General features: G+C 41.3%; 1 protein-coding gene across 2 annotated transcripts; it reads right to left on the bottom strand.

The window, feature by feature from the left end:
• Nucleotides 1–9,913: 9,913 nt before the first annotated feature.
• TPD52L3 (TPD52 like 3) lies at nt 9,914–12,672 on the bottom strand. 2 transcript variants are annotated; one of them, XM_058565314.1, is made up of 2 exons: nt 12,189–12,552; nt 9,914–9,918 (listed from the first exon to the last, which is right to left on the bottom strand). In XM_058565314.1, the coding sequence occupies exons 1-2, from the start codon at nt 12,550–12,552 to the stop codon at nt 9,914–9,916; spliced, it is 369 nt and encodes a 122-aa protein (XP_058421297.1). The 2 variants fall into 2 exon arrangements, with proteins under 2 accessions (XP_058421297.1, XP_058421298.1); XM_058565315.1 differs by lacking the exon at nt 9,914–9,918 and having other exon boundaries at nt 12,010–12,672.
• Nucleotides 12,673–25,509: the final 12,837 nt, after the last annotated feature.

Raw genomic sequence — 25,509 nt, 5'->3', positions numbered from 1 at the left:
CGCTAGTCTGTGGTCAAGCAGAGGTCAAAGCAGACCAAAGTATTCAGAGGGAGTCAGGGTGATCTCACAGCCCTGAGGAAGGAGCTTTTCTATAATAGGATTCACTGACGCACACCCTTGCACCTAGAACTGGAAACAGGACTTGTTCCAACTCACTCAAGAGCTGGGCAGGAGGTAGAAGGCTGCACACTTTGCTATGAAGCTGACAAATCTGCGCATGTGCCCTTTATATTTCGTGATGTCCTAGTTTCACTTATGAACACTCTGAGGGTTTTTACAGCAGTGCCCTTGGACACCTTACCTTGCTCCCTACATTCTTGTAAACTGAACCCCGGTTTGCCTGATTCTCAAATCTTGATTCTGTAATCCCAACCTCTGGCCTCTGGGTTATGTATTGGCTCTTTGTCCTGCCAGCTTTCCAACGTAAGCTTTCCCTAATAGATTCTGACTTAGCTGACTTGTCTGACCTCATGATGCCACATGGCAAACACTGTTCCAGTTCTGACCACTTGGAATCTAACTTCTACCCTAGCTTGAACAACTTCTGCCTCCCAGCAAGGAGAAATGGAGCATTTTGTTATGAACCACTGGATTCAGAGCACCTGCTTAGTTTCCCTGGCAACAAGACAATGACTTTGCTTTTCTTTAGTCCATGGGCCTGGGGAATATGATACTACAGAAGGAAAATGCAGAGCCCTGCTGACAGGTTCCTGTTGGGTCCACCCAGTCAGAGGAGGTTGGGGTGCAGATACAGACTCTGCTTTCACAGACACTGGGGCTAGCAGCTGCTGTGGGCAGCTAAGCTCATCCCTATTCACCCATCCAGAGAAATTGAGAAGCAACTCAGCAGAACGCTCTGAAATTAAGCAGTCATAATGATTCATGAATCTCCAGAGCTTTGGTTGGGAATTGGGGGGAGAGTGTGCTGGTTGGTGTGAACTTATTGCATTTCTACCATGCTGCATTTCAGGAGATATGGAGGGTGAAATCTCCTGAAATCCAACAGCCATTTCCAGAGGGGGAACAACGAATGTCCACCCACAAGAACTGATAGGCATTGCTCATCTGCCCAGAGGAAGGATTGATGCCTCGAGAGCTTTATGGGCTCTCCTGGGATAAATGAGAGGATCATGCAAAATGAGCTAGCTCAGGTCACCAGACTTGAGCCTCCTTATGTTAACAAGCCTATGTACAAGGCTAGAGATGGGACTAGCACACACTATGCCTCCCCTCTCTCTTGGATGGTAGCAGGGCCACTCCCCAAGACGTGTACATGTGTGTGTGTGCACATGTGTGCACATGTGCATGCCTGTCCCCCTCTGTTTTCCAGCTACCCCAAGCAGGACACCTATATCCCTACAAGACGTTATGCCTAGATTTATGCAAGTTGTATTATTCATATTCTACTTCTATATTCTACATTCTACTGCTAAAAGATACCTGCTTAAAGACTGTCTATTGCACAAAAAGTATAGATTACTTTAATTTTAAGGATTTGTGACTGGCAACAATATTCACGAACACCTTCCTCTGGCAAGTGCCCTCTTTTCCATAGAGAAAATCTTTGAGAATATTTTGCACATGATGCTTGCACTATAAAGATGCCCTTGGGCAATCCTTGATAATAGTGGCTAATAGTGGCAGCAGGACTTCTGCCATTTGGGAGGCAGCAGAGTAGATGAGAGCCTGGCTCTGAGTCAGGTGCACCTGGATTCCAGTGTCCACTCTGCCGTTTGCAAGCTGCAAATACTTGGGCAAGTTCCTTAATCTCTCTGCCTTAATTTCCTCATTTGTGAAATGGGAGTGTTAATTTCTTCCTTAAAGGGGTTTAGTGATGATTAAAAAGGATAATAGATGTAAAGTCCTTAGCACATAGCCAGTGCTCAAATGCATGATATCAACGTTTACTGAACTGTCTCACTGTCCTCACGCTTATGAATGCTCTTTAAATATTTGCAGGACATTTCTTATATGTAAAATGTTAATTACCAGAGCATCGTATGGAAAAGCCTGTTTCATCTCTTGCTATTTTCAAATCATGTTTTTTATTTCCCCAGGAAAAACTTGCTGTATAGAAATATTTCCATGTACTAGAAGTTGATTGCATTGTTTTGCTAAGCGCCCCCAAAAAGGATAAATATGATTTGGTGGCCAGCTTGCATATAAACAATGAGTTATAGCTCACTTAGTAATGGCATGTTTTCAGAGTTAACTAGACTTTTAGCTTCACTGAGAAGATTGCATGAATCATTTTCTTCCCCCACCTCACCCTCACACACATACACACATACACAATTATACTAAAGCTGATAAAATATAGTTTAATAATCTGAATTTAGATAAACCTATTTCTCTGAGCTTTGGTCAAGAAGTGCACTTTTATTAGATATACTTTAGTAGTTTTCATGATCAAAATGCCCCAAAAAGCTAAAATTAAACTTCCTTCCGACTTTTACTTTTTCTCTGCCATTTCTAAGCAAGTGAGATACAACACCTTCACGTTGACTCTACAAGAATCAATGGATGTATTTCTCAGCGGCCTCAGAATCATTGAAGACCCAGCCAAAAGGAAGGGAACATACTTCTTGATCTCTAGAATGATCAAAAGCAATGTAAGAAAGCTCTCAAGCAAAAAGGACACGCAATCTTTCCTTGTCCTGAGAACCCAACAGTCCCTAAAGACATCACTGTGTCTTCCTCTCTCATTTGAGAGTTGCACAGGCAGTGCCCATGTCGGAATGGCAGAATTCCAGTGGTTCATTTGTAGAAGTGAGTTACGTGGAATTCAGAGTGCATTCTCCACAGAAACCATATTGTGCATGGTGGCTCGCTGTGCTTAACCCATAATGCTCTGAAGTAGAGTTCCAACAGAACTATAGGACTTGGCCACTCGATGAACAGTATTTTTACAGGGAGATGTGTTCAGGGGTCCAACTAAGGATGCCAGGAATGAGGGACTCTTCCCTCCCCCACTATCCTCCACTTCTAAGCCTCTGCTGCCTACGACAGAAAATCTCCCTACTAGCTGGAGGAGGATAATGAGGTGTGGAGCTGGAGGCTTTCAGAGTTGAGAGACTGGGGGATGATGTGTTGTGAGAAGCTGAGAAGTCATCCTTGCTCAGCTTTGGAGCAGCTCTTGACACATTTCCTTTCTTTTCATCCACTGACCCCCAATAATTGATCTTTTTCCTTCTCCCTTCACTGCTGCAAACAACCTCTTCCTTCAGAGAAGAATTTCTCTCTCCTCATTTGGGATCAGAACAAGGAGTTCCCTCCATTTGCTTGGTTCTGACTCTAATATACAAACTTTGTCAGATATTCTATGGCGTTAACAAAAAAAATTTCCCTCTGACCCCCTTCTCAGAATTGCTAGCAGGTTCTACAGGTTAAGGTCAAAACCCTAGTTAATGGTCAATCTTTTTCTACTTCAGGAACTGGTGGGCGTTTTATCCATATTTGAGGGGGAATCATAGATTTAGGCCTTAATGATAAACATTTCATCAAGAGATGTGGCTGATGGAAGTTTAGGGGTGAAGAGCATGACAATAGGGTTTGTGTGGCAGAAAATAGGGTACAATGACAGTGTGAGTAGCACCCTCTGGTGTCGAGGAGAAGCTGTGAGTGTGGGGAGGTGGCTGGGAGAAGGGATGTGTTACAGAGCCTCTCTCTATTCCTTTGCTCTAAGTCCACTCCTGCAGGAGCCCCAGGTGCTGGGTTCAGCTGCTCAGAGACTTCTGAGTAAAAGGGCTTAAGGTAATTCAAGGACAGCATCCAGGAATGAAACCACATCTAAGATGCCATCAAAAGGGACCAGGGAGAGAGGTGAAATCCAAGTGGCAGTCAATGAAATAGGCAGTGGGGGAAGCTGGGCCAAGCAAGAGATTCCAGCGGAGCCTGGAGAGACTCCCAGCTGCTACCTGAGGGAGTGCTGTAAGCATTTCCTTTTCTAAGATTCTCATGCTCTAGGAGGGAAGGACACATTTGAAGGCACTGATTTGACTTGCGTATCATTCCACAGATCACCACCAATCTTGCCTGGGCTAAAGACAAAAGCGTCAAAATAGGAGTGAGAAGCACTTAAAGCATTCTGGAGGCAGACATCTGAGCAAGGGAAGCAAGCAGAAGTAAAAGCCACAAGGCTCAACACCCAGGTACATGGCAGAGTTAGTTGTTGGCTGCCTATGTGCCCTTAATTTTGTGTGACTTCAGATGCTTCCTTGGTTTGGACCTAGTGAGCTTTTCTGACTCTGCCTACTCTGATCTTTTGTTGAAGTTGATATTTGTCATCATGCTGACCCCATTCTAAGCACAGACCAGGTTTCAATTATTGGCCCAGCCCTGCCTCCCTCCTGTCCTATGGAGTGTGATGAGATATGAGAAGAACCCAGTAAGCTCCTGGAATTTCTTCCCTTCTGTCCTTTATTTATTGAGCACTTACTATGTGCCAGACACTGCATTAGATGCTGGGGATATAATAATGAACAAAACTGACAAAAATCTATGCCCTTAGGGAATTTACAGTCTAGTGGAAGAGGCAGACAAAAAAATAAATAGCAAAAATACAATCTATGATATACAGCGCTAAAGCCAGAAACGGGGATGTGGTGGTTAAAATTGTACATAGGGTGGCCAAAAGGGGTGACTTCTGAATAAAAATTTGAAGGAGATTATATTAGTCTGGTAGAGCTATCATAAAAAGATATCACGAACAGCAGACATTTATTTTCTCACAGTTCTGGAGGCTGGAAGCCCAAGATCAAGGTGTTGGTAGGGTTGGTTTCTGGTTAAGATCTCTATTTCTGGCTTTCAGATGGTTCTGCCACTTATTAGCTGTGTATTTCTGAGAAATACTTCACCTCTTTGAGCATTGGTTTCCTAATCTGTAAAACTGGAATAATAAGGAAACTAAATTGAAGAGCTAGAGTGAGGACTGAATTAATTAAAGCATAAAATGTATTTGAATAGTTTCTGGTCCATAGTAAGTGGCATAAAAAGATTAGCTTTTATTATGATAAATGTTTGCCTTCTTGGCAACTATACATATTGCAAATTAGCTAATCTTTGGTGACTTCAAATGTGTGAGTTGGCATCTCTTCTCCTACAAGGTTTAGATGGGCTTATCAGGCTCTCATAAACAGCAAACAGAGTCAGAGATCAAAGGACAAACTACATAAAAAACAGTCCAATAGGAAAAGACAAGAACCATTTGATGGTAACACTTGATTTGAATATCAAATCCACAGAGTCAGAGTTAGGCTCAAAGTTTGAAGTGTAGAGAGCCAGAGGTTTGGAGTCAGACAGAAGCGGGGCAGAGTTCAGAGGAAGAAGGAGAGTTCAGAGTGACAGGAGGCCAGGAATAAATGAGAGCATGTCCAGGATGGCTGATGCAAAGGTTCACCTCCCCACTCAACCCCCTCAGGAGAGCTCCATTAAAGGCCCCTGACAAGGTCTAGGATATGCTTGCAGTGGGAGGCTGATTCTCACCACCATTTTTCTGGCTCCATAACCTCTTCACAGTATTAAGTATAGAAGGAAGAAAGGTACCAACCAGGAGACCTCTAATACTTTTATGTGCTCTGCCTCCCCAGCCCAGGTTTTTGGGACTAGGAGATAATATGGGGAGGTGGGTAAAGGTGTAGATGGACTAGGCTCAGCAAGGATGAATGGAACTCAGGATGAATATACAGGGGTGAGAATAATTAAATATGAGCTTCCATAGGATAGATAAACATTTTGACTATGCTAAGTAAGATATCTTCCAGTTTTGTACAGGGTTGAGTGGAGCAGATGTTTCATCTCCAGTGCTGCCTCAACTCGATGGTCACTGGTGCATTTGAAGGTATTTTATGCCTCTCCATTGGCGGTCTGTGGCTTTTCTAGGTGCCAACCGCAAGAGTGTTACTAATGATCAGTTAATTTGGGAATTTGGGGTAAATAATGGTCTGGAAGCTATAAGAGCTATGGAATGGTGTATGTTGGGTGGTGGAGCAATGCAGTGAATTATGATATGAGATTTTTGTGGGGGTAAGAAACGTTGACCAACCAAATTGTCTGTAAGCAGTGTTTACAGCCTGGCGTGGAGGCACAGTGCCCTTTGCTTGTGTTTGTGGAGCTTGAGGAACCATTCTGTGGGGCAGCTTCCTATTGCCTGGTTTTGTTGTATAATAAAGAATTTGTCTGGTTTTTGTCTCTGGTTCCTTGGAGGGAGCCTCTAAATCCTTGGAATTTCCTGAGTGATAGGAGTGTCTTTTTTATTCATGGTGGGTTCCTGGATAGTTTCAGGGTGAGGGCTGGCCATGCTGGAAAGACCCAACCACATGATTGGTGGTTTGGGGATTTGAGCCACATGATCAGCCTAACATCCCAAGCTCTGGAGAGGGAATGGGGGCTGGAGATTGAGTTCAATCATGAAGCCAATGATTCAATCAATCATACCTATATAATGAAACCACAATAAAAACTCCAGACACCTGAAACTCGAGTGAGCTTCCTAGGTTGATAATCATACATCAGTGTGCTGGGAGGGTGACATGTCCTGAGGACATGGAAGCTTCAGGTTTCCTCCAAGATCTCATTCTATGTGTCTCTTCATTTGGCCAGTTTTGATTTGTATCCTTTACAGTAAAACTGTAATCATAAGTATAGTGCTTTCCTGAACTCTGTGAGTCATTCCAGTGAAGTGTGGTATCTGATGGGGTAGTGAGAACCCCTGAAAGTTTGTAGCCAGTTGGTCAGAAATGTGGGTGGCCTGGGTTACAATACAGGTTTCTAAGTCAATATTAGGATAGATGAAACCATACTACCAAGTTAAAACATGACAAAATAAAAAGAGGACTAAGCATGATGTGAAGCCAAACTAATTAGGAAGGAATCAGTTTCATCAGGACTTTTTGTAAAGTGTTCATAGCCTCTGGTAAATAGCTATGCTGGGTCTTAAGTTGTGTGGTGCATGCATGGGTGTTTGTAATCATTTAATTTTTCCCCCATATGAATATAAGCTCCATGAAGGCAAGGAGTTTTTGTCTATTTTGCTCACTGCTGAATCCTTAGCACCTAAACTGTGCCTGGCACATAGTAGGTGCTCAGTATTTGTAGAGTAAGCAGGTAAAACTTTTCATAATTAATAAAAAATCATAACAATATGTTAGGAGCAGAGTTTCCTCCTCTTCCCTGGTCAGGGTGCCAGTGTTTTCCTAGTTTGCCCAGTGGTTCCCAAGGCTGTCCCCCTGACCCATAACTTTCCTAGTGGGAATAAGTGATTTCTGTCACCTTAAAAACCCAGGTGACTCTTCTCTTTTCTGGCATGGATATGAGGCTTTAGGATTTCTGTGGTGGTGACGTTTTGGCATCACAGCCCAGCTCACATTCACTTCTTTGGAATTGCATCCTGCCCTCAGTCCTGGCTAGGGAGTGAGTCTAAGTGGTCACATGGCAATTCTCTGCACGTCTGCTCTGGTCTCCTTTCAGTAGATCACCTTCTGTGTTTGGATATGTTCCAAAAACCCCCACATCTATATGATTGTACAGACCACTTACCATCTGATTGAGTCTTTTTATCTCTTAGTTCTAATATTCTAGAAGGAAAATTTGGCTCAGCCAAGTCTATGAATTGTTTCCTTAAGTTAGGTACAATTCTTCTTCTCCAATTAGCTGCAAGTTACTGGGAGTGGGAGAGGGAGAAGAGAAGAGTCTCCTCAGAGAGGTGGCACTATGTTGGATGCATGAGTTTTGATGCCGTGGGTCTGAGGCCAGGTAACAAGGATTGGGGTAGAGGTGACGAAAAACTTCAACTTCCAGAAGAACCCACTTCTCTTCTTGAGGCTGTCAGTTATTTGGGCTGTAGTATAGATAAACAGAATGAACTCTTAAATTACCTGGTGAACTCTGAGGAATTGCCAGACATTTTTGACTCTCTTAGGGACCTGGTTAGTAATTTCTGAGGAGTGACCAAGTGGCGTGATAATGTGTTCATACTAGTTGGCCAAGTATGGAATGGAAGAAGGCATTCTTCCACTTGTCACTTGCTTTATGTGAATGAGGCTCTAGGCACTGGAAGTTGTGGTATCACTGAGCCTTCCACCAATAGATCTGGTCAGCAGGAGAGGGACACCGTCTCAGATGGTGACTGCATTGAGGCCCCAGTAGTTTTGATAGAGTGACACTCTTTTTTTCTTACATTGGAGTTCATGGGCAAGAATTGAAATTACATGGCCTAGATGCAACTGACCTCATCCCCTGGCAGAATCAACAAATGGCATCATTGTCCCCTTGATGGGTAGGGCCATCAAGCACATTGCCTAACACTATCAGAAGACCCACACAGTTCTGGGTCAGTGGTCACTGCTTACCTCTTTGCAGTCCATGCAAGCTATGAGAATAGGTATGTGATATAGTTTCTCTCAAATCTGGAGCTTAGAAGTAAAGTAGCCTCCAGAAGCTGCTGGTGAATATCTCTGGGTGTGATGCTAGCAATATGCTGTGGTATGTATGATGGTAATGAACAGGGGCTTGGTACTCTACTCCCATCCTTGCCAGCTGCGTGGGGAGTGTCATCTGTGAGAGTTGGAACTTTCAACCCTTATCTCTACCTCCCACCCCAACCCCTTCACTCATATGGGCAATAGGAGAACAAGAAAACTGAGAGCCTCAGGGAATTTTGTTCCAATATACCTCCTAATCAATGGTTCTCAAGGGTTGAGCCAGACCTAGGGATGGGGCATCTTTGACGGTTCACATATTCCAGGAACTATTGGAAATTGCATCCTGCAGTGGCCAAGTTAAAGTTAAATAGGCTGAAGTTAGGCTACAAAATCCAAATAGGGCTGGATGAGCAGAAGTGATCAAATCACGAAGACAGATAGGCTAGAGAATGAGGGGAAGCAATGTATGGGGAGGATAGAAGCAAGTGGAAGAAAGGAAATCTGGAGGAAACCTTTGATCCAGAGTCCACATGCTCGTGGAGGCATGGTATTTGGTGTCCATGGCTATTGATGCAGGTATGCCAGAATCCAATAAAAGACCCAAAGCAACATGAGTGTGCAGCTCCAGCATTGTTAGTCTCAAGTCTTTCCAATTCTACATCGTTGTCAACTCACAAATCTTTCCATCCCTCTCTCCCATGCAGTGGTTACCTAAGTCTTGGAGATTCTACCTCTTAAACACTTCTCAATCTATTTCTATGGTGACCAGAGTGATCTATCTAAAACACAAATTTGATTTAAGTACCTTCAATGCCTCCCTATTTCCTACAGCATTAAAGACTAATGTCTGATATAGCATATAAGTTACTTTTTTACTTAAGTACCTTCAATGCCTCTTTATTTCCTACAGGATAAAATAGTAATGTCTGAGATAGCACATAAGACTATTTATGATCTTGCCCCTGTTTATTTCTCCATCCTCATCTCTCACCACTTCCCCTCTCTCTCTAGCCACAATGACATTGGTATTTCCTGGAACATGCCATTCTATTACATTCCTTCATGACTTAGTTCCTCTGGATATTGCCTGGAATGTTCTACTCTTGTCTGTCTGGCCAATTCCTACTAGTCCTCTAAGAATTTCTGCCTCTTTGAATTCTTTTCTGACTTACTAAGGCAGAGTTGAACACCCGTCTCCACAGACTTTCTCAATTTTAGTACCTACTGCAGTGAATTGTAATGATTTGAAAATGTGTTTCTAGGGAACATGGACCATGTCTAATTAATTTCTGTGCCTGCAGAGCCTAGCACAGTGCCTGACACATAGTAGGGTCTCAAATTGTCTTTGAATAAGGAAGTAAAAGGCTTTGTTTAGAAGGAGGAGGAACTTGTCAACCACTTCATGTTGTTGATAATCTCTTGGATCCAAGATTTGATGTGTGAAGTATGTGATATTGATTACTTCATTAGTTCAACAAGTATTGATTGAACATCTACCCTAAGCTAGGCATGGGAATACAATGATGAACAAAAATACACATATTCATTACAGTTCTCAGGGAGTTGAGGACTTATTGGAGAAAACTGTTACTGCATTTGTTTGAATTATTAAATAAAATAGAACCTATTCTGGGTTGGCCCATGATGTCAACCTGAGAATTTTCCTAACACAAGGTTTTCTGCAGTATGGGGTCAAAGCTCTTGCCTTTTGGACTTCTTGGGCTTTATGCATGCTACAAATTTGTCTCTAGTTCTTCAGCATAGAAAACCATTTTGGTTGATAACAAATTAAAAAACAAACATGTAAAATAGTTGAACATCTTGTTTTAATCCAGGCAAAACTTTGTCCTCAGAAATCTGTGGAGGGTTGGGATACATCAGTGACTTTACAGTTTACCAAGTACTTTTGTATTTACAGTCATATTTGGTTTTGCTTATAGAAAACCAAAGGAAAATAGGGGGTGCATTCAAGATCAACAAAACAGGCTCATTTTCTTAGGTTGGAGGGACTACCTTTAGGCATGAGACATTATCAATATAGACCCAAGCAAATAAAGGTCCTAGACCCCCTGCTGAAAGCCAGTAAGACACAAACTTCTACCTCAAACAGTATGACTGGGGGAATGAAAGAGCTGCTAGGTCCTGGCATTTTGAAAATGGAAAAGGAAGCAGAACAAAACAAAAAATATCATAGCTCCTGTGAAAATCAGATCTGAGAAATTTTGAGCAAATCCAAACCAGATTCCTGCAGGTTCCTATTTTTTTTTTTTTTTTGTGAGGAGATCAGCCCTGTGCTAACATCCGCCAATCCTCTTCTTTTTTTTGCTGAGGAAGACAGCCCTGGGCTAACATCTGTGCCCATCTTCCTCCACTTTATATGGGACGCCGCCACAGCATGGCTTGCCAAGCAGTGCGTCGGTGCGCGCCCGGGATCCGAACCAGCGAACCCCGGGCCGCCGCAGCGGAGCGCGCGCACTTAACCGCTTGCGCCACCGGGCCGGCCCCTGCAGGTTCCTATTAAGCTGACATCTCCTGAGGGTTGGGTTCTGTTTCCTTCTCACTTGGAGTTAACTATAAACAAGGACAGACTTGGAGTCAAGGTGACCAGTGATATATAATTAGTTAGGTCCATTCAAAGGCATGACAACCAGCATTACAGGGGATAGGCAATCTGTTTTAAACGTTGCCTAAGACGGAGGTTTATCTTTCTTGAATTTGGCTATGCTGTTTTCCCTTCAGCCCCTCAGCTGGAGGTGGTAAATAGGAATTGCAGCAGAACAGAGAATTAATGTTCTTCCTTTTAGGTGGCATGCTGCTGTGGCAGAGACACGCTGCCACAAGGGTTAAACTTGAAAACCCTCATTTTGATACATAAAAAGATTACAAACAAAGCACAAGGCAAAGTAAAGTTGCAATTTCAGCTTGAGTCCAAAGTAAACAATCTCCTAAATTGAAGCTAAAGTTACTTTGCTTAATCAGAAGCTTTGAAATAAAATCAAGTTTTATAAAAGTTATAGTATTATGTAACAATTAGTCTAATATTTTTTCCCCCTGTCTGAGGGTCTCAAGAGAAAAATGAGTTCTCTTGATCGTCTTTTTAAAATAAACATCGTAGTCCAGGTGGAGCTTTTAAGGTTCCTTCTAAGATTTAGGGAAAGAGGAAAGAAATGGGAGGGGATAAAATTACAGAGTATTTTATACCTCTTCCCTGTTCTAAACAGAAACCTACTTTGGCCTTCTGATAGACTAGTTTTCCAAAAAAGAGTTTGGGCTTTGCCTAAGAACCCTCCAGACCCATTGTCCTGTCCATTAAAATGCACTCCCAGGAAGGCTAGTATAGCGATACATTTCATGGAGAAACTTCAGTGTAAAATAACTGGATATAAAACGTTGGGTTCTCTATCTCAATGGCAGCAAAAATCTATGTACAGATGGGCATTACTTTTCTCAAGATTGGACTCTGTCCATTTCCTGAATTAACTTTCCAATTGTAGTTTGGCTACTTGTTTTTGATGGGCAAAACTGTAACTGTGATGAGGGAAGGGAGTTCTTGCACTGGTTAGGTGGCCAGGCAAGGTTACCAAGGGGCTCATTCTGGCTCCAGAAAGGGGAGCAGGTCATCCTCACTCTCCAGAACAGGATCATCTCCACTCCCAGGAACTGGATCGTTCCCACTCTCAGAAACCCCACTCTCTGCTGAAGAAGGAAGGCAGTCACTGCCCAGCTCTCTGCCACCTGCAACTCTGGACTTCATTGTCCCCATCAGACCTTCAAAGGATCTGAACGTGGCTGACTTCATGTCTCCAAGCTTCCTGCAGATGGCAGAGCCCATGGTGAACAGGGCAGCTGACGTCTTTTGTTTCATGTAGGCGTTGGAGACCTGAACGTCGTGCCAGCTCTTGGACAGATTCTGCCTCAGCCCCACCAAGGCCGTTAGGCCCAGCTTCCTCCTGAGCTCCACGAAGCGTCTCTGTTTGGCTGCCAGCGCGTGGCGAAGGGTGACAATTTCCGCCTCCAAATGAGTGAGCGCGGATATGAGCTCCTCTTGCTCGGCCTCTGTGAGATGCCCTGGTTGGGCAGTCGGGTGGGATTCATACGTGCCCTCAGCGGTCTCTGTCATGGCGCCTGGCATGGGCTGAGAAGAAGGATCTTCGTTAAGAGAGTCTAGGTCCAATTCTTGGTAGAGCGAGTCGAACTGGTGGCCAGTGGAGAAATAATCTTGGCCAGTACAGTCGAAATCTAGGCCTGAGGGGTCAGACTCTCCGCCTGTGGGGTGGTAGGCTGCACGGATCCATGAGTCGGCCGCTGGAATGGACGCTTAGGCGGTGGGTGGGCGTCTTGCCGTGCGGAGTGGACGCCTCTGCCCGCGAGGTCCGCTTCCTGGTGTGTGGTGTGGGGGTGGGGGTGTGTGTCCGGCGGGTCGGGGTCGCGGAGGTGGGACTTCCTGCCGGAAGGCGGCAGCTGGCGGAACCCGGGCTCGGCCGGACGCCACTTTCTCTGGTGGTGGTGTTTCGATATCACCACCCGGTGAGGTAGGCAGTGCCGCGATTATTATCAGATTATCAGAGAGGAAAGGTATCTTCCCTCCTGTCACAGTAGGTGAGAGGTCCTGGCCTTCAAACCAAGTCTGACTCCTCTTACGGACCTTCTTCCACCACACCGGCCATTTTCAAAGCCTTGAAATCTGTTGAACCCTTTATACTAACAGAAATTTACGAAAAAGCCCAATATGTAAAATAAAGAAAAACTGCGCCAATGTGGGGCAGGAACTCTAGGGCTTCTGGCCTCGTACCCTCCCCGTTTTCCCTTACCAGGTTCCCAAAGGGGCCTTGTGATACTCCTAGCACCACTCATGTAGTGGATTTGAAGCCTCCTCAGAACTCTTGAGTCCAGTAGTGACTAACATGCTCCTGTGGCATGAAGGGTCTACAGTGCCAGACGCTAGGGATAGCAGAACTCAGAAAGTGAGTCTGACCAGGCACAACTATCTGTTATTTGGGGGATGAGAGGGAGGGAGAATGAGTAAATCTGTAATAGTTGCTTAATAAAATAAATGCTTAATAAAATCAGAGACTATTATACTGTGAGAATTTAGGAGAGAAGGAGTAAGACATATGCAAATAGACAGTACATGGGTTTTCAAATTGTAGTTGCATTTTCTTTCTTTTCCAAGCATCCACTCACATTTCTGAAAGCATGTCCTCCCACCTACATGGTTCTCAGTTGTGGGAGGTGGTCTGCCTAGTAAAGTTGAAGCAGTTGGATAGAGTGTCTCAGGATGTCAACTCACCTTCTCCCCTATTTCTACTCAGAGCTTGTAATTTATACAGTGGAAAAATCAGGACTTCAATCCAGTGAGGGCAGGTGGTCAGGTATCACTTAGCTCATTGTCTGGCTGCCCATTCCCAGGGAATAGCCTTGAGCAAGTCTTAGATTCTAGTGATTTTGTTGGATATTCTGGTAGTTCTTGCAAGCCTGGTCTTGTGGAACATGATAGGATCCTCAGCAAATTTCAGCAATTTGCCATACTCATGTAGCTGCAATGAAGTGTCTAGCTGGGCATCCAAACCAACTTCAGCCCTCCTTTGGGTTTACATTCAATAACTGTTTCACGTAGCTCAGTAGTATCTATTAATGTCTTTCCCTGAAACATATGCCTCCCTAGATTAAATAAAATGAGAATTGTTCTTGTTGGAAACATGAAGGTTAATGAGGGATTTGGCTATGTATATAAAGGCCTGAAAACGGCAGCAAGGGCTGCTGAAAAACTATTTTGTTCCAGAGAGTGGACTTTTCCTCCAATGCCTGCAGAAACACTAGTGGTTTTAGGAATGCTCTGACTCTGAACCAGAAATTCTCTGTCAAAACTGAATATGAAGAGTAAAGAAGCCCCTGAATTACTAAGCCAAATAACATGGAATATATATTGTCCATTCAAAGTTGAGATTCCAAATCACCAGATTTGAACTTGCACTAGGTTTTCCTTCTCTGAATTATTTCAGCCCCCAACCTTGCTATCTATTTTCTTGTTTCTATGTTTCATTGCCCTTCCATTCAAAGTATGAAATCCTTTGTTAAGCTTTGATTCCCTTTGGTAGACTAATGATTTCCCTCATAGCAAAACTGACCTGACTTCTCTCAGCAACTTTGTTTCCAGATCCGATATCAAAACATGGCCTCTGGAAGGGGTCCTTCTAGCTAGCAGTGTTCTGACCTCCTGAATAGACCTGGACAAATAAGTAACACAATGGGACAATCCATTTTATTAGGCTTATGCATAACCACATACAAAACAACACATATTTTGAAAACATAGATCTATGAAATAAAATTTCGTTTAATTTATAGTGATTCTAACCAATTGTTTGAATACACTATCCTTTTAAGGTACAAAATACCAAACGACTGCCCCATGGTTCTAGAATTTCACATCTTTAGATGAGACAATGAAATAATCTATACTATATACAAAGGCTCATAAAACTGTTCATCTGAAACTGAAAGCCTCTTGATGCTATTTAGGCACTAAAAATAGCCAAAATATTTGATTTAGTAACCTATGAAGAAAGAACTTGAGGATTATTATTATTATTATTATTTTTTTTTTATGAGGAAGATTAGCCCTAAGCTAACATCTGTTGCTGATCCTCCTCTTTTTGCTGAGGAAGATTGGCCCTGGGCTAACATCTGTGCCCATCTTCCTCTACTTTATATGTGGGACACCTGCCACAGCATGGCTTGACAAGCGGTGTGTAGATCCACGCCTGGGATCTGAACCCGCGAACCCCACGCCACCAAAGAAGAGTGCTCGAACTTAGCCACTACGCCACCATGCCAGCCCCAAGAATTATTTTTAAACAATGGTTTCCTGTCTTTTGTTTCCAAGGAAGACATTATTGACCCATATTTAGTAAAGAATGAACTTTGAAGTATTTCTCTAGTAAAGGAGATGGATTTATACTAATCCTCCATAAACGTAAAGGTAAATGGTACAACAAAATGATGTTTTTTACCTCTTAGTGTTTAGAAGCCTGTATGTTATGTTTTATAAATAAATGATTGAAATTTGAATATAAAAGCAAAGCTGTACCCTTCACCAGGTCCGGGTTGTTTGCCGATGGAAGAAGTGAGATTGTAGTATTTGATGCCTGAGTCTAGAAATGATTAGGGACGTGTGCCAGTGCCAGCAGGTGTAACCATTTGACTTCTTTTATTATAAAGGACCAATATGGAGCTTCCTGATTACATTGACTTGTAAAATAATCCACATGGGTGGTTCAGATTGCTTCTAAAGAATGGTCACTTGCACTGCTCGATTTAACCATAGTTCTCTAGAGCTGCATTTCTATTATTACAGAACTACTACCATGAACATTTTGTTCATTTAGCTGAATGCCAGGAAATGTTTAAATATTTAATTGAGCCTGAAAATAAGGCATATAGTTGAAACCCTAATCCAGTCAGAATGTTTCAAGAGTAGGAGGAGAAAATTGGTAGTTGAGCTTTTCCTGTGGAAAGCCAGAATATTATATTTGATTTCAGTTTGCAAGTTATTTTCACTACTATCTCACATCATAGCCCAGCTCCATCAATAATATATGCAGTGAGTCACCCTCCCCATAGATATTCTCCAGCATGAAGTGGAATATTTGCTGCAGTTTACAGCTGCAAGCATTATTCCTAGCAATCCTCACATTTCAGTAGTTGAGTTGATCTTCATTTAGGACCAGGACGACATTTCCTATCAGCAGCCCTCCTAAATGGACTACTTACCTTTTAAAAAAATACTTAGGTATATTATAGTATAGAATTTTCCCCTCTGAAGGCCAGACATACTATCAGGATATTAAATTGGAGCTTATTACTCACTGTTATTCACTCTCTTTGGTGGTGTATATAATTGTGGCAAGAGTCCCTGGGGGAATCAAATTAAAATGATGAATCTGGTTGAATCTGAAGAACCAGCATCCCCCTCCTCCCAAGTGTCCATTTGCATGCATTGATATGTATGAGACGAAGGGGCTTGTTAAGAGGAATTTTGTGCACAGATCCTCAGAGGTGGAAGAAGAGGAATGACAGGGAGATGGAGGGATAGAGAGAAGGGAAAGGAAAATGATCAAAAGATGTAGGAACATCCCTAGATTAAAAATGAAGATTCTTCTTGTTGGAAACATGAAGGCTGTATATATAAAGGCCCACAGAGGGTAGCAAGGGCTCCCTAAACACGGTTTTGTTCCAGAGAATGGACTTTTTCTTCGATGCTTGCAGAAACACTAGTGGTTCCAGAATTTCTCCTAGAGTCTGAACCAGAAACCGCCCTCTTAATGCTGGGGACGAATGGCACAGAAGCCCATGAACTAAGCTAAATAAAGGGCTATATGGGCAGACTTCAGGGGGAATTTCACAATGGAAGTTGTTCTCATTCCCTTTTTTCATTTGGATGAGGAAAGTGGGGGGAACAGATTCTCCCTTCCCAGAAGTTTTGACCTTTCTTTTCTTTTTACATGTTAGAGGGTAGCGTGTTGGAAGATAAGTCCTAGGAGCAACAGTGGGGAGTCATCTAAGAGAAGAAAGTGGGCAAAGCTGGCACGCGAGCCAGAAAAGACTTGGTCAGTTACAGGCTGATGGATGTAGGTCATCTGTGCTCTGCCAAGGAACTGAGGACTTGGTGTGTTTCTCTAGTCAGGATCTAGAAATTCAGAGGATGCCTTAAAAGGGAGCAGGGGATTGTAAAAAGATAAGATTGACACTTGCTTCTCACTATCACCCTCCTTCCCAACCAAAACACTTCCTGAATTACAGCAATTCCAACAAAGACATAGACTGTTGCTAACATGTCTGCAGGGGACCCAGATTACTTGGCCCTTAACTAAGCAGGAAAATTTAGCAAGAAAATTTATCTGGAGGATGCTCTGATTTTGAGTACGGGGAGATACACCTTGCCTCAAGTGACTGGGCACAGAGTGGACATCTACAGAAAGGACAGAGCTGAAGCAAATAGAAGGCGTAGAGGACTCCCAGAAGTAACTGGGGAGACCTGGGGAGAGGTGTTGAAGTCCTAAAGCTTGGCACTGAGGGTTCAGAACCAGCAAAATGTGGGGGCCCAAGCAGTTTGACTCACTTGTATCTGCAGGCTGCAGAGGCCTGGGGATAATCAGGCTGTTAATAGAAAACTCATGCTCTTTTAAAGTTATGACCATTGTCGTGGGTTTGCTAAAGCCTGGACTCTACTCCCTAGTTGCTTAGCTATTCTTGTCTTAAAATTGTCATGCTGGCTATGGCAACAGCGTACTTACTTTATTTCCTTGATTCTGAGACAAATTCGATAGAAGACATATCTTCATTTTAATAAGAGGTTTCTAGGAGGAAAAACCTACTATATTAAATTGTACGTTGATTTTTAAGATGCAATCCCAATTTAGAAACATTAAAATGCCACAAAATGTGATCTCAGAATTGAAGAAATAGTAATGCAGCAAGCTACAAACACTAATGGCTCTGCTTAATTCTTCTACTGGAATTCGGAATGGATCTTCATTTGCAGTGGTTCCTCTTCCCTTTCTGAAAGCAAGGACAGAAAGGAAATTAGCATTTATTAAATATCTGCTATAATAATAAAAATAATGGAGACATCTAATATTTATTAACTGTTTATCATGTGCCAGGAATTGTTCTAAGTGCATTCACATATGTTATTTCATTTAATCCTCATAATAGCTTGAGAGGTAGGTATTAGAAATACTATTAATCTCTGTGAGACTCAGTTTCTCCATTTTTGCAGATCAAGAAACCAAGATGCACAGAGAATAACTTGTCTGAGGTGACATAGTTATTAAGTAATGAACTTGGGATATTAATCTATAAACCTAGGGCTGCTTAGATTTTTTTTTTCAAACTCATCTTTTGACTTTTTATTCTCTTTCTTAAAAATTTTGAAATATATCATGCATATAAAAGTATATATAATATAATAATATATAATAGATATATATCTAATATAATAGATAAATAATATATCTAAAAAATTATAAATATAAGTAACTATGTACTCACCATTCAACTAAGAAACAGTATGTTCTCAATGTTTTTGAAGCTCACCACATGCCCTTCTCATTCTCTTTCCTTACTCCCCGTTAACCTCTACTCCAAACTTTGGGGTGATCATTCCTCTTTTTCTTTATAAGTTTTTACCAACTATGTATGTATCTATAAATAATGTATTATTTAATTTTGCCTGTTTTTGAATTTTATTTATTTTTACTGAGATACAGTTGATCATAACATTAGTTTCAGGTGTAAAACATAATGATTTGATATTTGCATATATTGCAAAATGATCACCATAAGTCTAGTTCACATGTCACAATTTTTGAACCTTGTATAAATGGAGTCATACCTTATGTATTCTTCTGTGACTTGCCCATTGTTTTTTAGATTTTTCCATGTTGGTGGTGTTGCTATAGTTTATTCATTTTCACTGCTGTATAGTAGTCCATGGTATGCATATAGCACAACATATGTATACATTCTATCTATGAAAATTGTTTACTGAGACATGGAGTGACTCGAAGGTCAGTTTTTCTGGTGAACCACCCCAGGCTTCAGGCCTGTCTGAAGTCTATATATGCACATACACTTAATGTTTTCTTGTACATGTGACTTTATATTTGTTCATAATAGGCTTCTTCTACCTGAAATATATCCTGAAACATATTTGCAGTGTTGTCTCTCCAGCTTCATTTCTTCCACTTCCCATCATACTCTTTATACTCAGGCATACCAAATTACTGCTATTCTGAAAACTGCAAGTTTGCCATGCTCTCTTGCCTCTAGGCCTTTGTCCATGTTGCTACTTCTGGCTGGAATGCTTATTTCCTGGCTAACTCTTGCCCACCTATCAGGTTTGTCTGGTTACAAAAGGCTTCCTCCTCTACATTGTAGTGTGGGGCTTCTCCTTGAGCTAACAGAGGGGACTTCTTGCCATCATCTCAGGATTTAGTCAGAGTTGGTTTTCCAGACAGTCCAACATGTTACTGAATAAAACCTCGGAGTTGTACTTGGTGCCTGGAAAGACTGTATAAAAGGTCTGTTTTGTATAGTAGTAACTGTAATGAACAGGAAACATGGAAATACCACTTAGAATTGTCAGTACCTTAGGTTGGGGGTAGGGCAAACATCATATTCTTGTTGGTATAAAAGAGATGGATAAATACATATTACTTTAATTTGCCTTCAGAACTTTTGGCTAGATTCCAGAGGACTTCTCCAAAAATGTCAAGATAAATCAGACGGAGAAAGCCAAATACCATATGATTCCACTCATGTGTAAGATAAACAACAACAACAAACAGACACATAGACACAGAGAATAGATTAGCGGTTACCAGAGGGGAAGGTGGGAGGTGGGGGCGGGGGGAAAAGGGCACATTTATAGGGTGATGGATGGCAACTAGACTTTGGATGGTGAACACGATGTAGTCTACACAGAAGTCTAAACATAATGATGTACACCTGAAGTTTAAATAATGTTATAAACCAATGTTACTTCAATACAAAAAATAATTTATAAAAAGAAAACACCCTCTGGAGACTGCCCCATGGCCAAGTGTTTAAAGTTCCACGTGCTCCACTTTGGTGGCCTGGGTTCGTAGGTTCGGATCCCGGGCGCGGACCTACTCCACTCATCAGCCATGCTGTGGTGGTGACCCACATACAAAATAGAGGAAGAATTGGCACAGATGTTAGCTGAGGGCTAATCTTCCTCAAGCAAAAAAAGAGGAGGATTGGCAACGTGTATTAGCTCAGGGCAAATCTTCCTCACCAAAAACAACAACAGCAGCAACAAAAAACAAAACACCCTTTTTGCCTGGAGTTAGCTGTCTGGCATGAGACAGTTCCAGAAAGAAACTTCTCATTTGGTTCCCTGTTTGTGTTTTTCTGACACCAGATGCTTATCTATTCGACATCTCACCAAGAAATACCTCAGGGATGGTTGGAGATGGGAAGTAAAAATCAAATTAGTTTGTTACATACTTTAAAAAAGCTTTTGATTTTTGAGTAGTTTTAGATTTACATAAAAGTTGCAAAGATCATACAGAGAGTTCCTACATCCCCTCACCCAGTTTCCCCTTTTATTAACGTCTTACATTACTGTGCTACATTTGTCACATCTAAGGAACCAGCATTGGTATATTACTGTTAACTAAATCCTACGATTTGGATTTCCTATTATTCCCTAATGTCCTTTTTCTATTCCAGGAATCCATCCACAATGCCACATTACATTTAATCCTACTGTCTTCTTAGCCTCCTCTGGTCTGTGACAGTTTTTTGGACTTACCTTGTTTTTGATGACTTTGACAGTTTTGAGTAGTGTTGGTCAGGTATTTTGTAGAATGCCTATCAATCTGAGGTTGTCTGATGTTTTTCTCATGGTTAGACAGGGGTTATGGGTTTGGGGGAAGATGACCACAGAGGAGAGTGCCATTCTCATCACATTATATCAAGGATACATGCTATCAACATGACTTATCACTGAGTTTACATACTTTTTAATATCTTTACTTAAATGGTTGGATAGTGAGAGCATAGATGTTGAAGTCGGAAGACTGAATTCAGATCATAGCTCTTTCATTTATTAGTGTGTGACTTAGGAAAGTTAATCGGTCTATTCCTTGGTTTCCTCATCTGTAAAGGATAATAATAGTATCTACCTCATTAAATTAGTAAATACATGAAAAGCACTTAGAGCAGTGTCTGGCACAGAGGAAGTAGGATATAAGTTTTGACTATGATTGATATTGTTGACTAACACGAGATTTGTGTATTTCTATTATATGTGTCCTCCTGTCTCTCTTTACTGCAGACAATTAAACTAACGGTTTTTAGTGATAAAAAAATCACAAACAAGCTGGATTTTAAATTTTGAACATGGGAAGATCTTTGTCTTATTGTCTCTTGGAGTTTTGAATTGTCCCTAAAATATCGTACTTTCCCTTAAAATTTGCATTGTCTGCCAGTGAGAATCTTTTGAGGGGGGTCTTTTGAGTATTTTCATTATCATTTTGTTTGTATAATTCAGTTATTAAACTTGTGCTATATTCTCTTACAATTTGAAAATTCTCTTCAGAGTGCCAGCTCTTTTTGTCATTGATTCACTGGTATATTTCTGATTCCCCAGGCCAGAAGAACAATTCTAATTAATAATCTATGAAAAAGAGTTATTACTGTTTTCTTTCCTTTGTCTCAAGCAAAAGAATCCCAGGGTGTATTTCAGCATTTACTAATATTACAAATGGAGATTTAATATTGTTCACTGCATAGTTAATGGTCGATTTTAACACCTCAAATAGGGAAGACAACTACATTTACAAATCTGTATATCAGTTTTCTGATGCATTTTCCAGTTTTCTATTTGCAATTCTAAGTGATAATTTTGAATACTGATTCTGAATATTAAAAGATATTCTTTTGCTGTTGGGATTTCTGAAAATTTCATTTGAAACTTTGCAAAATGTTATATGCAAATCCAAATATGCATATTTTAAAATATTTTTGTCTAATGCCTTATTTTTTTCCAAAAATGTTATCACCTTGGCTGTTAGTCTCTTTTCTTTTTGCTTCATTTCTTGGCAATTTTGGTCCACAGTATAGAGACATTTGTAGAGCATCTGTGTGTGTGTGTGCATGTGTGTGCAAGTGGGTGCCTATGCATAGGCATGTCATGTGTTGGATCAGCAAAGAGAACTTCTACATTTACCTTTAGCAGCAGAAGAGAATTTTACTGAATACTATGACCCGCATACTCTTTTAAGCACTTTATATACATTATCTCATTTGATTCTCACAATAATCCTATGAGGTTGGTACTATTATTGTTCCCATTTTTACAGATGAGGAATCTGAGACAGAGAGAGATTAAGTATTTGCCCAAATTCACAGAGCTGATAAGTGGCAGAGCTGGAATTCAAACCTAGGTCTATCTGACTCCAAAGTCCATCCTCTTTCTCTACCGTTGCATGTTCCCTGGAACATCTCCATTATACTATTTTTCTCTTCAGATATGGCATATATAACTCTGATAATATCTTTGTGTGTACGTGTTTAGGAATATATCCTCCTAAACTTAATTTTTAAAGTGAGATATACATAAAGTGGCAAAATCTTGAGTGTATAACTCAAGGTATTTGTACATATGTACACACCCATGTAACCATCCCCCAGATCAAGACGTGTAGTATTTCTCATACTCCAGAAGACTATCTCATGCCACTTTCCAACCATAGCCATCCCCCGCCGACAGGTAGTTGCTAATCTGGCCTTGATCAGCATAGATTTTGCTTGTTCTTGAACAGCCTATAAATGGAATAATATAATAAGCACTCTTTTTTTGTGTGGCTTCTTTTATTTAAAATTATGTTGGAGATTTATTTATGTTGTTATGTGTTTATTTTGTTATGTCTTTTTTATTGCTATGTATATCATTTTAAAGCTAACATTTCCTTCTAGCTGCAAAAGTAATACATTTTCAAAGCAGAGAATTTGGGTAAATAGGAAAAATCACAAAAGGAAAATAAAAATGACTGGTGACTCCACTATCCAGAGATAATGATTGTTAAAGCGTTGATTATACCCTGTTAGGCTTCTTTTTCCTATGCGTATATGATTACTAGATTTGGATTATATATACATTTCTGTTTCATAACCTGTTATTTTCTCTTAACAGTTTATCATGAACATTTTCCAGGTCATTAAACATACTTTTTTTTACAATGATTTAAAAATACTTTTTTTGGTAGTGGTAGGGGAATACGTAAAGGATTCACAAGACACACAATTCAAAAGGTACAAAAAGGTATGAAAAGTCTCTCTCATATCCTTACCCTAGCCACCCTTCCACCTCCTCCACCACTCCAGGATCCAGTGTTACCAGTTTCCAGTGTATTCTTCTGGAGCTATTCTGGGCACACATAAACAAATATGTGTACGTGTTATTTTTCCCTGTCTTATGCACAAATGTTAGCATACTACACTATCTTGCCCCTTGCTTTCCTTACTTAATAAGGTTTCTTGGAGATATTTCCATATCAGTATCAAGAGCTTCCTTGTCCTTAACATATGATAAAATTCTTACCTTACTCATATTAAGTGAAATACAAATTACAGCTATGGTGAGAAACCATTTTTCGTCTGATTGGCAAAAATAAAATGGCATTCGATGTGGTCAAGGGTATAAGGAAATAATAATAATCAAGCACTATTCTAAACAATTAACTTGTAATAAGTCATTCAATCCTCATAGCAACCCTATGAAGTAGATTCTATTTTTATGCCCATTTTACAGAGGTGGAAACTGTTGCATAGAGAGTATAAATGGTTAGCCAGGGCACTCTTATACAATGCTGGGGGAGAGTGAACTGATACAATTTCTATGAAGAGAAATTAGGCAATAGCTATCAAAATTCTGCATTTACTCTTTGACCAGAATTGCACTTCCAGGAATTGATCTTATCATATACTCCCATGTGAGAAATTATACATATATAAGGTTATTTTTGGTAGCAATGTTTATAGTAGGAAAGTGTCAAGAGCTGAGCTGAAGAGAGCTGAGCTGCCAAAATGAAAGTAACAGTCAAGCCTTTCCTTACTTACTGCTCTAGTATAAGCAAGAGGCTGACCAAGAGAAAGCACGGGCTCCCCAGTGTTCCGTTCCTCCCCAGGGAACAGCACCCAGCAAGGGTCAGGTGGATCAGTGCAGATGTGAGGATGTTCTCACTGCCAAGGGAGCCCTGAACAAAAGGCTTCTGCCATTTTATGGACCCAGGGGTTGGGGGGAGGGAGAAGGGAAGGAGGTGGGATGGAAAAATAGTACTCACTGAGTCCTGGGTCAGAGTGGAGAAAAGTGTCTTCAATTTTCCTCTCCCCACATCAGGAGGTTTCAGCAGAGTATCAGGGAAAGGCCCCTGACAAAGAGGCCTCCAAATGGAGGTGCCTGGGCTAGGAATGCAGATGTATGTAAGAGCATGGTTGGCTGGGGGGCCTGAGTCCTTGACTACAACTCCCTTCCGTGACTGTAGGGCACTGGCTGTGCACCAAGTCTGGGATGGGAGGGCAGCTTTTCCCAAGACACTTGTCAGGTAAGGCCTGTTTAATTGCCTGTGGTTGGGCCTGAGAGATCACTGGTAGGTTTTTGGCCAGGAATCATACTCCTCACTAAGATTAGAAATAATTTATTGTTCTTCAGTAGGGTGTTGGTTGAACAAATTGTGGTAAATCTGTACAACGTCTTACAATGTAGAAGTGAAACATGATTCAGTGGCAGCAAAGTCAGGATCCCAGCTGGAAATAGAGATTTACTTAAAATGAATAATTTAACAGGGTTTAGGAAGGGTTGAAGGATGCTGCAACAGCCAAGGCTACCACAGCCTTTACTATCCCTAGCCATTACTATCCCTAGGCCTGAATATGTGCAGGAGGGAATGGCTACAGCAACCCCTTGAGAGGTCTGGCCTTCGGTAGAGGCACATAGCCACTGGCAGACTATGGCCCAGCAGGGAGGGGGCAGGAGGAATAAGTACGCTGACCTCTCTCCTTCCACGTTTGATCAGAACATCCATCTTTTGTTGATGCTTTCCGTCTGCCAAACCTACCCCAAAGCCAGAGAGTAAGGGAACCTGTTAGTTGCAGTCTATAAAGATTAACCTTACAGGGCACAGAGTAGAGAGGAAAAGAGTGGAGAAAGTGGGGAAGGGTGGAGATTGAAGCTGTACCCAGCAAGGGTTAGGTGGATCAGTGCAGATGTGAGGCAAACGAAATATCTAGCTCAATGATTTCATTGTATAAATATATAATTATTTAATCTATCATCTGTTGTTGAGCATTTAGGTTGCTTCCAGATTTTTTTATTTATTGGAGGGTTTCTTTTTTTTTTCCTTTTATTTATTTTTATTTTTTTATTGTGAAATTTTTGTTGTACATTATTGTTTATCAGTCACCATATAAGTGCATCCCTCCACCCCTTGTGCCCACCCCCCAACCTCCTAGAACCTGGTAACCACCAAACAGTTCTATCTGTGCGTGTGTTGGTTTA

This window comes from Diceros bicornis, chromosome 22, assembly GCF_020826845.1.
Source record: "Diceros bicornis minor isolate mBicDic1 chromosome 22, mDicBic1.mat.cur, whole genome shotgun sequence".
In the NCBI taxonomy this organism is placed as follows: domain Eukaryota; kingdom Metazoa; phylum Chordata; class Mammalia; order Perissodactyla; family Rhinocerotidae; genus Diceros; species Diceros bicornis.
Note: the sequence above shows the minus strand (reverse complement) of the source record. Positions and strands in the feature narration are given on the sequence as shown.

Coding starts and splice junctions, on each gene's coding strand:
- TPD52L3 (XM_058565315.1), bottom strand. CDS start 12,552: ATGCCAGGCGCCATGACAGAGACCGCTGAGGGCACGTATGAATCCCAC.